This window comes from Peromyscus eremicus, chromosome X (assembly GCF_949786415.1).
Source record: "Peromyscus eremicus chromosome X, PerEre_H2_v1, whole genome shotgun sequence".
NCBI lineage: Eukaryota > Metazoa > Chordata > Mammalia > Rodentia > Cricetidae > Peromyscus > Peromyscus eremicus.
The window spans coordinates 106294579-106309269 of NC_081439.1; the positions used below are offsets into that span (position 1 = coordinate 106294579).

General features: G+C 39.7%; 1 protein-coding gene and 1 long non-coding RNA gene across 2 annotated transcripts; one reads left to right on the forward strand and one right to left on the reverse strand.

The window, feature by feature from the left end:
• Positions 1–1673: 1673 nt before the first annotated feature.
• On the reverse strand, positions 1674–5309 carry LOC131899369 (DDB1- and CUL4-associated factor 12-like protein 1). The gene is made up of 2 exons (XM_059250806.1): positions 3542–5309; positions 1674–3422 (listed from the first exon to the last, which is right to left on the reverse strand). The coding sequence occupies exon 1, from the start codon at positions 5043–5045 to the stop codon at positions 3543–3545; it is 1503 nt and encodes a 500-aa protein (XP_059106789.1). The 5' UTR covers positions 5046–5309; the 3' UTR covers positions 1674–3422; position 3542.
• Positions 3563–12263, forward strand: LOC131899371 (uncharacterized). Its single transcript, XR_009376082.1, has 6 exons — positions 3563–5304; positions 5915–6020; positions 7482–7562; positions 9259–9674; positions 10525–10768; positions 11998–12263. It is a non-coding gene; the product is annotated as an uncharacterized LOC131899371 (long non-coding RNA).
• The last annotated feature ends 2428 nt before the right edge of the window (positions 12264–14691 follow it).

The window sequence follows — 14691 nt, forward strand, 5'->3', positions numbered from 1 at the left end:
TGTATGGTGTATGTTTATGAGTGTGCTGGTGCATGCTAATGTATGTGGAGGCCAGAGTGAAACATTTGCTGATTTCCTCTATTGCAAGGAAAAGCTAGCCTTTTTGAAAAGGCTGGCCAGCAAGGTCTTAGGACCTGTCTTTTTCTGACCTCCAGCTACAGAAATACGCATCCATGTGTCTGGATTTTCTGTGAATTCTAAGGTTCCAAATGCAAGTCCTCATGCGCCCAGAGCAGCGTTTCCCCCCACCAAGTCATCTCCTCAGCCCCTTAGTGGGGATGTTTATTTCAAAAATCTTTTCTTCTACCTTAAAAATTATAGAAACCAACTCATTTCAAAGAAGGAAGCACAGGAAAAATAAACATTCAAGCCAGAAATATGCTTGCAGCAGGAAATAAATGAGTGGTTATGCGTAGTTTTTCACACAGCACTGATATGTTATACATTATAAATTTAAAGTGAACTATGCTTATAAATTTCTTACTATATTGGTATTTTTCGAGGAGTGAGAAGCTCACAAAGCCCCACATGTAGTTGAGAAGCTTGTAAGTTATTGGTAGCTGAGGACTTTTGGGGGTCAGGAAGCCAGTTTTTTTCAGAGCTGAGGCTCCCGGTATGTGGCCTGTGCTCCAGTATAGTGGTTCTCAAACTTCCTAATGCTGTGATCCTTTCATACAGTTCTTGTTGTGGTGACCCAAAACCATAAAATTATTTTGTTGCTACTTCGTAACTATAATTTTGTTACTGTTATGAATCATAATATTTCTATCTGATATGCAGGATACATGATATATGACTCCCAATGGGGGTCACAACTCACAAGTTGAGAACCACAGCTTCAGTAGTTGGTCCTACACCCTGGTACATACTAGCAGGAATAATAACATTCAGTGGGCTGAAAATTAAGGGACATGACGTTTATAGAGAGGCACAGTGAGGAGGATTTCTAATTCTGAAAAAGTTGGAGGGGAGTGCAGGGGATGGATTTGATCAAAACATGAATATAGGTATGAAAATCTTGAAGAATAAATATATATTTTAAAATTCACATTCAGTTTATATATGTACTGCAATAGACCATTTAACTCTAGAATTTAATAATTTAAAAATTATTACAAATTTCTAAAGTAGGAATATAATCATATTTAGGGTGTTTATCTACTAAAACTCACCCAAGCCTTGTGACTGTCTTAAAAAAGATAATCCCTATAATATGATAAATTTAAAGTGATTGATTATGCTAAGGACCAAGCCAGAGAGGAAATCAGACCAAATCTTTGCCTTCTATTATTTATTTTAAATCTCATCCAACATGGAAGGATTTTTTTCTGTATTTCCAAACTTATTTCAATTGCACCCCCAAAACCCTACTACTCATAAGAAAATAGGCAGTTAATAGTTTGATTAATATTTTTAGACAAATACTATTTCTAAATTAAAACCCTATAAACAAAAATTTTCAAATTTATTTCTGGCAAAAATAAACCGAATGTTTTAAAGAAATCCTCAAATCTCAATTTTTTTTCATTTTGCAGGATTAATACTCTGTTAACTTTGCGACACAAATTTTTTCTTCATCTTCTAAGTATCACATATTACTTCCTTTATGAATGGATGAAGTAATACAGCATGACCTGAAAATGAATTAGGGAAAATTTAAAGAAAAACAGGAGTGGGAAACACAAGCAAGGTTCTTTATTATGCAACAGCAAATATTTATTACAATTTGAAGTGCAGGTTTCCATTGGCAAAAAAAAAAATCAGTAAATAATAACTGATTGCCTTTGTTCGGCCTTAGTATACAAATAAAGAAATAAAAGATGGCAGTTTACAATCTCCGCTCTAAAATCACATATAACAGAGTTGGAAACATTCATGCAAGCAAAAAAATGCACAGTTATATAGCAAAATTCTATATTTATGAAATAAACCTGCATATTCTCTATAAAGAAAAATCTGACCATTTTGTATTCCTAACTCACCTTTAAACCCTTTCAGCAATTTAGGCTTGGTACTGAACAGCATGTAATGTATCAACACCAATACAAAATACATGTCAGATGTTTAAGGAAAAGAAAACATAGCTCAATACCAATCCAGGGCTAACATATCATGTCCAGTTTTGAGTAAGGCCTGGCTCCTTTCTCACTTTCAGTATTCTTACCTAGGAACAAGTCCAATACATCTGTATAACATCCCATTACCTCTATCTGAATGGCAATGTTCTTCAGTCATACGTATTTCTTTTTAATCCCCAGCTCCTCTATTTGAAAATCATACTGCATTGTCATAATCACATATTATTACATCTAGCAGCATAGAACCAGAGGTTTTAGTAACACACATATTCTACTTTCAGTATGAATCTTTGAAGTTCACAAAATAAAATCTAATTAATTTGGAGCTTATAAAGAGGGGATTTTTCATTCCCAATAAGCTGGATGGGTTGATTTTCTTCCTCTGCATTTTTTCTTTTACCTTAACTCATAAGCAGATTTTTGAAAATTTAAAATATGCTCAAATATAACATTTGGTATTAAAAATAGCAACAGCAAAAATATCCAGTCTATACCTTAGAGCAGTGTATTTTCTGCCCTGTCTGCCATACATTCTACATTTATACTTAATATCCCTGCATGGAATGATGGCACTGAAACTCTTAGTGTAAGTTACTCCAACCATGAACATTCAAATATACCCACAAGTCTTGATAGTACTAAGGCAAGAAGTGAAAACAAGTACATTCTTTGATCAATAAGAAGACAGAGCATAAAACTGAAATAAGGCTTGAAAGAAAAACATTGATTTTTTTGGATTAATTTTGAAAGTCCAAATTAGCAGAACACTTGAACACTTGAATACCTAAACCGTCCTCATCAGCTAAGATTTTGATATAAACACAAGTTTCTACGACAACTATTTTCAGGTAATAAACTTTTTAGAAAAGTGCACTTTGCACTAACAACATACAAACTCTATACACCATGATCACAATTCATGAGTGACATTTTCCCAAAAGTAGGCAATCTGGAACACGGAATGTACTTTACAATTGGAACAATGCTATAAAACTATGGTTAGCGCTCCAGAACAGATGTCCAAACTCTGCTTATTAAAAAATATTCTCAATATATCACACATATGTGATGAAAACTAAAAACAATGTCTTTAGAACTGCTAATAGTAAAATAACACAACATTTATACAATTCTAACATCATAACAGGGGTTTTCTTCCACAGAGAGACTATAGGGATCACTCACTCAAAGACAACACAGCTAAGAATTAGTGGAACGTATCTGTACGAAAAGTCCAAAGAATGGTGAAGAGGTGCAGAAAATTTCTCCAAGCGACTTCTGACAGCTCCATCTCTCTCTCTCTCTCTGCTAAGAAGCGCACTGGTTAATCAGGGCCAGTTCCACCTGGAAGAAAAGGAAAAAAGAAAAGAAAAAAATGACAGAGTTAAAATAGCATGCGGAACACGAAGTACAGTTAGATTGAACTGAAAGATAAAAAGCATACTGGGAGGAGGTCAGCTAACCTTAGCTCCAGAGGCCTGCATAGTTGCCATGGAGGCCTGAGGCCAGAGGGCCTCCACCCACGAAGAGCTTCATCTCCGGCCAGTTGTAGCAGTGAGTGTAGAGTGCGTTGGGGAAATCCTCTACACCAGCAACATAATTCTCCAAGAGATCATCCTGGTTGATCCAGCCGCTGCCACAGGTGAGCTTGAGCTTCCTTCCAGAGGGCACAGGAAACATGTCTGGACTGGCTGCAGATCTTTCCTCGAGGAACTTCTGGGCACGGACATCATAGAAGAGCAGAGAACCATGGCCTGTTCCCACGGTGACGATGTGCTGGTAGACACTCAGAGAACGCACACCAGTGCCTCCCTCTCGGGAGCAGAGTGGCGGGATGTTCTGCCGGCCTTGGCGCAGATCCAGGAATGAAACATGAGACTGGGAACCCACAGCATAGAGGGACAACTCATCACAGTAGGTGAGACACACGTTCTCCCGGCAGTAGGGCAGCCTTAGGGTCAGCAGCCTGGACAGGGAGCTCCGGGCTTTCCACAGGTGGAAGTAGCCATCCAGAGACACGGCTCCCAGCTCCTGGTTTTTGTTGTTGAATGCAAGGGCTCGCACTTTGCGGTTACCTGGATTGGTAGTAGCTTTGGGGATGGCCTCCATATCTCTAGGACGGATGTGAGCATACACAGGAAGCCCCGCATCCTTGTGCCAAGCAATGCTGCCATTGAACATGTCGGGATCCACCCGCCAGAGTGCCACGGTGCCGTCGCGGGATCCACTCACGACCACTGTGTCACTCATCCACGCGATGGCGAAGATCCAGTCCCTGTGGCCCTGGCAATCTCCTAGGCACACGGGATCCAGAGTGGGCAGCTGGTAGATCGCCAGGCTGTTGGGATTTTCCCCTCCAGTGGCCATGAGGGTCTTGGAGGGATTCAGCTCCACAGCATGAATGCCACAGGAGGGCGAGCCCTGGGCCATGTCGGGCACCCGGTCGCGCATCAGGGGAATGCGCATAATGTGGTCGGTCTTGACATCAACCACGAAGAGCGTGTTGCACTTGGTGCCACACACCACCTGCCTGGCATTGAGCCACTGCGACGCGAACACCTTGTTGAGGGGGCCAAGCGTCAGCTGGCGCTCCCTCAGCAGCTCGGGCAGCCTGACGACCCCGTAGCTGCGCAGGTCGCCCTCGAAGCCCCCCAGCCCCGGGTGGCCCTCGGCGCCCAGCGCGCGGCCCTTCAGGTAGTGCACCAGCGAGTGGCCCGCCGCAGGCCGCCGCGGCCTCTTGGCCAGCAGCAAGGACCCCTCGGGTTGGCCTGCCTCGGCTGTCGCCATCGCCGCAGACGGGCCTGGCGACGAAGAGGTCCCCGCGCCCTCCTCGACCTGGGCGGCTTTCCGCTTCCTGCTACCTGTTTGCTGAGGGGCCATGGTGGGCGGCGGGCGGTTGGAGGGCCCGGGCTGTGGCGTCTCCTGGGCGGCGGGAGAGGGCGGCGCCTCGGAGTCGGCCTGAAGCATGGGAGCGACAGCGAGCCGGAGGCTGGGCGAGCGAGCGAGCGAGCGAGCGAGAGAGCGGCTGGGAGCCTGCGGAGTCCCGAGCGCGTTGGCGGCAAATGAGGTGAACGCGACGTGACCCAGCGAGCAACGCGAGGTCGGGCCGGAAAGAGCCGAGCGAGCTCGGAAAGCTCCGGGCTAGGGCCGAAGGTGCGCCGAGAGCGAGAGGGGAGTCGCTGCGGGAGCCAGCTCAGCGTGTGGACTTCTGGGCCTGGAGCGACAAGTCCGTGGAGGATGAGGACAGCTGGGCGGGCGGGAGGGGGAGGCTCTGGGGGTGGTGTCGGAAGAGGAGGTGGGACGGGCTGACCATAAATGGCAGGAGTGATGGGAGGTGTGCAAGGGTGAGCCCTAGGGCTGGGAGATCGTGGATGGAGGGTAGCTTATGCCCAGCCAGAAGGGGGCCGTAGGTAGTAGTAAAGGCAAGAAGATATAAAAGTGACACGAAAGCTAGAAAGGTGCTTGGAGGAACGGGGAGACATTACTCTAGGGCCAGTGGTCCAGGACCTTCCGGATCCAACAAGTCAAACTCAGCCACCCCTTCCACAGCAGCCAAATAACTTTCAAATCTCTACTCCAATAAAATCTGAAACCCAACGTGTAGTCAATCTTGAGATGAGACAGCCTTGATCATTATTCTCTGTGGAAGAAAACAAAAGTGTGCTTTTAATCGAGGGAGACTCTTTACTAAGGTCATACATTGAACTTGGCAGAAAAAGAAGTGTTTGAAAATAGCAGTTCTTGTTCTTTTGAACAGCCCTTTTGGTGGTGGTAGCTTATTTTCAACGAATCCTTTTTTCCTCCTCCTGCTCAAATCTTCTGTGCTTCTGCAACAGAATCATCTGAGAAGACCATATGAAATGACAGATCATCGGGCCTCAGATTCTGCCTGCCTGTGATGATGCCCAGGACTTGATGGTAGATCACAGTCTTTAACATCAGGTGGGTTGTGCTAATTGGCTAGGAAGAAGTGAAGTTGGGTATTTTGGAGATACTATCATCTCCTTTAGCTCAGAAAACTAAGGAAATGGGGTAGAACACAGCAAGTGAGGAGCTGGGAATGAAGGTTCTCATTGTCAGTTCCAGAGGCCCATGACCTTAGACAGACACCTTTGAGACTTTGAGTTAGGAATGTGACAATGAATAGTCAGGATTTTTAAGAACATACAGAGAGACAAAGAACATTCTAGAAGAAAGCAAGCATGTAAACACAATGGAAAAACAATAGTGGTCTGGATCACAGATGCTCAGGAATCAGAAAGGAAAGTTTCATATTGTTTTGTTTTGAGTGTTTGTTTTTGCTTCACGACATCACATCTCATGACAGACCTATACTTGGTAGCTAAGTAGAGTGTGACTTTAATTAATTAGGAATACATTGCATAAAGGCTCTTGCCTGATACTGACTCTAAATATACCTTAATCCTCCTCCACAAAACATAGTTTGTTGAGAATGGGGGACATGAATTCACTTCTCTGACTAATCATACAGTTTAAGAACTACTTAATGGTGTTCCCTCCCCCAAAAAACCCATTACATTTTGCTTATATTACTTCTACTACTTTTTGCACCTTCACTTCAAGTGTAAATTCCAAGTACAAGCCATTAGTCCTTCTTTTGCATCATTCTAGTTAAGCTGTCTCATATTTGTACTCCCCAATACTCTCCAGTGTAGTCAGAATGTTTCTCGGGTCCCACCAAACCCCCACAGTTCTGTGGCCCACTTATAAAATAATCACTCAGAAGCTTATATTAATTATAACTGTATGGCTCAGGCTTATTACTGACTAGCTCTTACACTTAAATTAACCCATAATTCTTATCTATGTTTAGCCATGTGGCTTGGTACTTTTTCTCAGTTCTGCTTTGTCATTTTGCTTCCTCTGTCTGTCTGGCAACTCCAGACTCAGTCCTTCCTCTTCCCAGAATTCTCCTCATCTGCTTACCCCGCCTATACTTCCTGCCTGGCTATTGGCCAGTCAGCATTTAATTTATCAACCAATCAGAGCAACACATATTCACAGCATAAAGAATGACATCCCACAGCATTCCAGTCCCAGAGTTCTGACTCTTTTCCATCTTATCCATTTTATGGCAAAAGAAAAAGTGAAATCAGTTGGTGTGTTCAATGAGAAACTATAGATAGTGCCTCATGGAGGAGACTCAGAGACTCAATTTTGTTTCCACTGTTAGGTGTGGGATGCATAAACATTTCAAAAAAAAAGTAAACTGTGAACAGGTACAAGTTGTATATATGAGTAACACATGGATTTTAGTGCTTATCAAGGTCACAGGAGCAATTTCATAAGTTATTATCCCACCTTGATGAATCCCTAAATATTTTCATGCAGGTGACTTGCAATTTTCTTTGAGAAACACTGATGTATTCTTTTTTTACTTAGGTGGAAGCCGGAAGTCTTACATTTAGGAGAATGTACTCTACAGTGTGTCTCAATGTTGCTCCTAAAATGGAAACTTTCCAGGTGAGTACTTTGAAAGACTTGACAAACAAAAGGGATTATAGTGGTTTAGGTAAGGGAATTCTACCTGCAGAGTATTAAGGATGCAGAATATGTTATAAATTACTATGGTTTATACTTTGCAAGACTATCACACTATTAATCATTATTATTAGACTTTTGTAATCCCTATCCTGTTTAAATATCTCCTATAATACCCATTGTATTGACCAGGAAAATGAAATTTGAAAAGATCCTGATTTTGTCTGAAATCAATGAATTGCTAAGTGAACTGAAGTAGGCTGAATCCAGATTTCCTCTTCTTATTCAGTTCTTGGGTGTTGACAAAATTAATGAAAGATTATACCAGTGACAGAGATTTCAAAAGACTAACTTGTAGCAACATAAGTGATTGTACATTGAGATGAGATATCTGTAAAAATTTGAGTGCCAGGAGTAGAAGCACTACGAGAAGTTGTTATGGACTCTCAGACTTAGTCTGTGATCATTAGTAATGCCCTTCTAGAGCAGCAGCTTTCTAGACTAACAAGTAGTATTACAGATCATTCTGTGATCATGTAGTGAAACAAACAATGGGACTATATACAGAAAACAGGAAGGAATAAGGATCACCTCTATCTGTCTTTTTCTTAAGACCATGTGAGCTCCAAAAGTCTAATAAAAATTCCATAGATAGAAGATGGAATACTTTAAATTATAGGTATTTGACTTTCTGTGAGCCTGATATATTGAGGTTGAACTCCACACCATTTGTCTTGGAAGTTAAAAAATAAATAAATAAAAACAAGTGTGCTGAATCTTCCTTTCCTTTCCCCAGTAGAGGGTAGGGGTCAGAAAAATAAGATGACTTCTGTTCTGTGAGGGATGGTATACTACAGATAATTGTTACCCTTTGACATGTTTAATGTCATTCCACAGGTCATAATGCAATGTTCTCAGTTAACATATTCACTGTAGAGGCAGAAAGTAAGTATTATAAAGGTCAAAAACATTGAAATATAGGAATGGAATCTTTCAGTTCCTCCCTCTTAAAGCAAAACCAAAAAATACATTTTAATACATAGCACAACTGACAAATAATGGAAATCTGTAAATGCAAGGAGTGCAAGATGGATACTGAACCCTGTAATTAAAGGAAAGATAAGATAGTGAATTCCTCTCTGCCCTTAATGCATCACGTAAGTCCTGTGACTGAAAAACCTCCACGAGGGCAGGTGATAAAATCTCTAAGAAAACCTGTTTTTACTAGGTAATGGGTCTGGACATCTGGAAGCCTAACCTTTTATGGCAATATATACCTTACTTTAGCAAGACACCAAAAGAGTCTCTACCCTGTCTGATATAGATATATAGGCTATAGATATGATAGGATAAAAGAGTAGATTGTTGCACCTACTTTTAAAAAACAACTTGTTTGAAACGTTTAACATTGCTATGGATTTTAGTTTATTGATACAAATTTAAAGTTAATTTTGTTATACTGTGTGTATATTTCTACTCTTGTTTGAGGTATTATGTTTATGTAACTCATTTAGATTGTAATGGATAATTAAAAACATAGATTAATAGTTAATCATCTATGATAATCAAACTTATAGTCATGTTAGTTTAGTTTTCTAGGTATACATAGATATATTTCAGACAGATAGGTAATCTTCAAACACTTCAAAGATCTACAGAATATGTTTTAAAAATTTAGACTTTCTGGACAGTGAGACATATCTGCTCCTGGCAGCACTGATTTACTTCAGAGAGGAGGATGGACATCAAAGATACTCCATTTGGAAGTTTATCTTCTTAACAAAAATAGCCTTTTAGGCAAGAAGCTGTTCTTGCCTGGACTGCTTGATCGACTGGACATGCAGGACCCATAAAAAGGTGACCACTGAACTTTGCTTGGCAAAATGGTCCTTCAGGTTCCTGCTTCACAGAGGAAACTGCCAGACAATCTACAGGACACAGAGAAAAGTGACTGAGAGACTCTCGGCCTGTGGGCTGATGACAGATGCCCCAACTTTACAGAGCAACTTTGGATGACTGTCCAGGCTGCCAGCTAACTCTGTCTACTCTCACAAGACTCCCGAAAGTTGCTTGCGTCCTTCTCCTGTTTCTCAGGTAATATTATATCCTTCTGAGGTCTTTGATGTAGATAAAGACTAGATTGTTATAATTTCCTTAGTCATGAAAAAAGATAAGTTCGATATGAAACCTTAGACTCACAAATATAAAATAGGATATCTTCTTTAATTTTGCCAAATACAAATAGACTAGATATTATAAATAGACTAGATATTGTAACTGTAATTCTTGCTTGATAATTCCTCTGTTATATGTAATTTTAATATGTTAAAGTTAAAACCTTCCCCTTTGAAAAAAAAAGGGGAAGTGCTGGGGGAGGTCTTTCTGTATGTTGTGAATGTGTTGCTCTGATTCATTGATGAATAAAACGCTGATTGGCCAGTAGCCAGGCAGGAAGTATAGGCAGGACAAAGAGGAGAGTTGTGGGAAGAGAAAGGCTGAGTGAGGAGTTGCCAGCCAGACACAGATGAAGTGAGATGTAAAAGTACCAGTAAGTAATAAAAATGGGTTAATTTAAGATGTAAGAACTAGATAACAAGAAGCCTGAGCCATTAAGTCAAATAGTTTAAATAATATAAGCATCTGTATGTTTATTTGGATCTGAATGGCTGTGAGCCCCGTGTGGGACTGGAGATAACTCCAGCAACACCTGTCTCATTTTGTCACACACTGTTACAATGGAACCAAGTTTTGAAAGCTGTCAGTCCATTGTCTTAGAGGCAGGAACTAATCTTACACTCTCATTCTTTGGCAGGACTAATGTCAGTATGGGCCAAGGTGGGGTTAAGCCTTTACTTACACATAATCCAGAGATAGACTTAAAAAGACCTTATGAGAACCATTTATCACCCAAATGTGTTACCTTCTTCCTTTTCCACTGTGACAGGAATGCTCACTAAGAAGCTGAACTTCTGTTCAACCTTGTATCAATGATACTTAACAAAGCACTGAGAGAGCGAACTATCAGTATTCTACTTTCACCCATCCCTGGCATCAGCAGAGTGCTGAACTTCTATATCCAGTCAGCAATAAAAAGATGGAATAAAAGAGTGAGGAGCAGGACAATTCTTTGACCTCAAGAAACAATGATGTTCCCAAAAGTAGAAATTCAAGAAATTGAATGAGTGAAGGTAATATGTGTAAAAATAAATCCACACCAAGATGCTAAAATCAGAAAAAAATGAAGCAAACAGATTCAGTTTGAGTTGTTAAGTGAAAGTGGGTGATGAAGCATGAAAATGACCAAACAACGTGATATACATATGTGAAATTGTCAAATTGATTTAATGTGCTTCTTGGTGTAGGTAGAATACTTAGGAGTATAAGCAGGCAATGTTTTTCATGTACACGTGGAACATTCACAAAAATAAATATATACTAGGCTGGAAAACAATCTAAAATCATATTCAATACTAAGTTCTCATAATATTTTACAAAAATAAAGGAACTAAATCAGAAAATAATAACACATTTTAAAGGAAAATTTTCAAATACTAAAGAATACAATAAATGTTCCATGGATGAGAAAACCCTCCAAGGGTTGAAAATAATGCATAGGAAGGGTAAATGTGAAAATAAAACCTGCCAAAATGAATAGTTAACATCTAAATCACCGTCCAAATGGAAGATCATGAACAATTTTAAATTCTCATTTAAATAAAGGCAATAATAGCACAAAGCAAGCAGGAGGAAATATTAAAGGCTGAAGCAGAAAATGACAAAGCAAGGAAATGATTAAAAGAGAGAGCGTTTTTTAAAATACTTAACTATACTGATCCACTCCTCATGAGCCTGATAGACATGAAGAGGATGAAGTAGAAAGCATAACTATAGCCCTTATAGACTTCAAAGTTATGATAAGAGACTACTGTGAACAAACTTACACATGTGAATTAAACAAATAAGGTAAATGAACTGCTATCTCAAACCTGATAATAAAAGACCTTTATGTGACCTTATTAGTTACCACTAACCAAAGCTTAGAAACTTGAGATGATTGTGTAATGTGTTAAGGAAATTCAATTCATAATTTTAAACTACACAAAAGTGATTTCCCAGCATATTTTCTGCTGATAACTATATTAGACTTTAAAAAAGACTTAGTACTAAATTTACACATTTTTTTTCTTAAAATCTAAAAGAGGTACCAAGTTGCAACAATATACCATATTATACTAAGTAGTTCAGACAACAGATATATATTTTCTCAGTCCCTGAAGCTAGTTTGTTTGTCAAAATAGGCTTAGTTTAGATGATTTATTCTTTTAAGTTTTTGCCAAGTTGCTTTATCAGAGTGTACTCACATGCCTCTTCTTTTTGTGAGAATAGAGAGAAATTTGAACTTTCCTCTTCTTTGTAGTGGGTAGCCATTCCAGCTTTGATCTGGAAGTTCCAACCCCCATTGAGACTTCAGCAACTGTCACGCCTACAAGGCGGGGCCAAGGAAGGCACCTGGAGACCGGAGATCTGGCACTAGCTCTGGTCTGGGACCCTGGACTCTGGAGGTGGGCCAAGCAGAGCTCCAGAGAACACCGCTGGACTGCGATACACCTTCCCCAGACCCTGCGACCTACCTATCCCTTAATTTGTAAGTTATGCCATTAAATAAATCTCCTTTTAACTACGTGGAGTGGCCTTAATAATTTCACCAATACTTCTTATAAAAGAAATCTAATGGGTTAAGACCCTACCTTTATAACATCCTTCAAATTTATTACTTCATTAAAACACTACCTCAGAGCATGGTCATATAAAGTATGTGTGTGTGTGTGTGTGTGTGTGTGTGTGTGTGTAGGTCAGAAGATAATCTCCGATGTTCTTATTCAGATGATGTCCATTTTTTTTTGAAACACAGTCCCTCATTGGCTTGGAATTCACAAAGTGAGCTAGACTGGGTGACAGTCAGGCCCAGGGCCAAGTTCTGTGCCCCCAGCGGTGGTATTACAAGCCACCACACTTTGATTTCTATGTGGGTGCTGGGGATTAATCTCAGGTCCTCATATTTCCATTTCCAGTATTTTACCAAATGAATTATTTTCCCAGCTGTCTATTTTCATAAGTTTCGAAGCATCCATGGATAAATTTTGAGAAAACCCTGTTCCTCCTTAGCAGGAGGGAACACATCCCAACATATTTTATAATCCTATAATCCTCAACAAAATATTGGCAAATTAAATCTATAAACAGAAATTGTACAGAATGATCAGTTTGGACTTAACCCAGTTGTCTAAGATTGATTCATCATTCAAAAAGAATCAGTGTATACAACTATGTCAACAGTATAAGAAACATCATATGATTATTTTAAATGTCACAGAAATACTATTGAACAAAATCCAATCCCTACTGATTAAAGCTCTCAGCAAATTCGGAATAGAACTTTAAAAAGAACAAGCACAAACATTTAAGCAAACATTTCATTTAAAGTTGAGAAATTAGATACTTTGCCTCTTAAATTAAAAACAAGAAAACATTTCTGCTTTCATTATTTTTATTCACTATAACTGATTTTTTTTCTAATCTAATAAAACAAGAAACAGAAGTAAGGCCTACTTGCCAATAGAATATCAAGATATCCACAAAAATACTTCCTAGATCTAGTAACTTCAGTGAATTCACAGAATGGAAGGCTAATAATGCACACAAGTCAACAGTATTTCTACATACCCAAATAATATTTAGGAATATAGTAAAAAAATGGAACTTTATATAATTATGAAGAAAAATGAAATATTTACAAATATAACTACATAATGCAAAGGCACAATGTATCTAGTGAAAATAGCTTAATAACACGTGTGTATTAGAAAATACAGCATAATCAAACTGTAAATACTACTGAAATTGGTGATTAGCTTTATTTTCTACCAAAACTTAGAAATGTGTGTTTTCGTATATGAATAAGCTTATTATAAAACTTGTGTGGAAAGGCACATACCATCAAGCAACTAGTGTTATATAAACTTAAGTGTAAGAGATCACTGTATACTTTTATGGTGCTTGTATTTGAACTCAAGGTCTCACACATCATTAGATAATTATACCATTAAGCAATGTTCCTAACTTCAATTACTATAGATTTCTTGAAATGTCAGCATTATATACATAACAAATTAGTGCTTGCATTGATGGTGAAAGAAAGAAGAGAATGTGGCTGCAAAAGGACAATGTTGGGCTGGAGCGGTGACTCAGGGCTTAAGATCAGTGGCTGCTTTTTCAGTGGACTCAGGTTAGGTTCCCAGCATCCACATAGCAGCTCACAACCACCTTAACTGCAGTACCAGGGTATCTGATACTCTCTTCTGGCCTTAGCATGCACCATAAACTGAGACATAAAAGCAAGTAAAACACCACCCATACATGTTAAATCAATTTTAATTAGAAAAAGGTAATGTAGTTATCACTGGCAAAATGGAAACGTTTCATATGTTTATTTTGTCAGTGCTATTGTCCTGTATTTTTCTTGTTGGAGAAAAACTGAGAAAAATAGATCTCTCTAACTTCTAATCTAAATTTAGTAACTATTGAAATTAAAACTCATTAAGAAGCAAGACATCAAACCCACAGAGACAGCTGACCCGGGCTAGTGGGAGCTCCTGGACTCTGGACTGACAGCTGAGGAATCTGCACAGGACCAAACTACTCCTTCTGAATGTGGGTAACAGTTGTGTGGCTTGGGCAGTATTTGGGGCCCCTGGCAGTGGGACCAGGACTTTACCCAAGTGCATGAACTGGCTTTCTAGAGCCCATTCCCTATGGAGGGATATCTTGCTCAGTCTTGATGCAGTGGGGAGGGGCTTGGTCCTGCCTCAACTTGATGTGCCAGACTTTGTTTACTCCCCATAGGAGGCCTTACCCTCTCTGAGGAGTGGATGGGGGATGGGGTAGGAGGGAAGTTGAGGGGGAACAGGAGGAAGGGAGGGAGGGAGAACTGTGATTGGTATGTAAAATGAATAAAAACTGTTAAATTAAAAAAAGAAGCAAGACATGGAATGTATAAAAGCATTGAGGAACAGGGAAGATGAAAAAATACTTTAAAAGAAAAATGTTACTC

What these genes read in the sequence shown, in the direction of transcription:
- LOC131899369 (XM_059250806.1), bottom strand. Translation starts at nt 5,045, where the DNA reads ATGCTTCAGGCCGACTCCGAGGCGCCGCCCTCTCCCGCCGCCCAGGAG.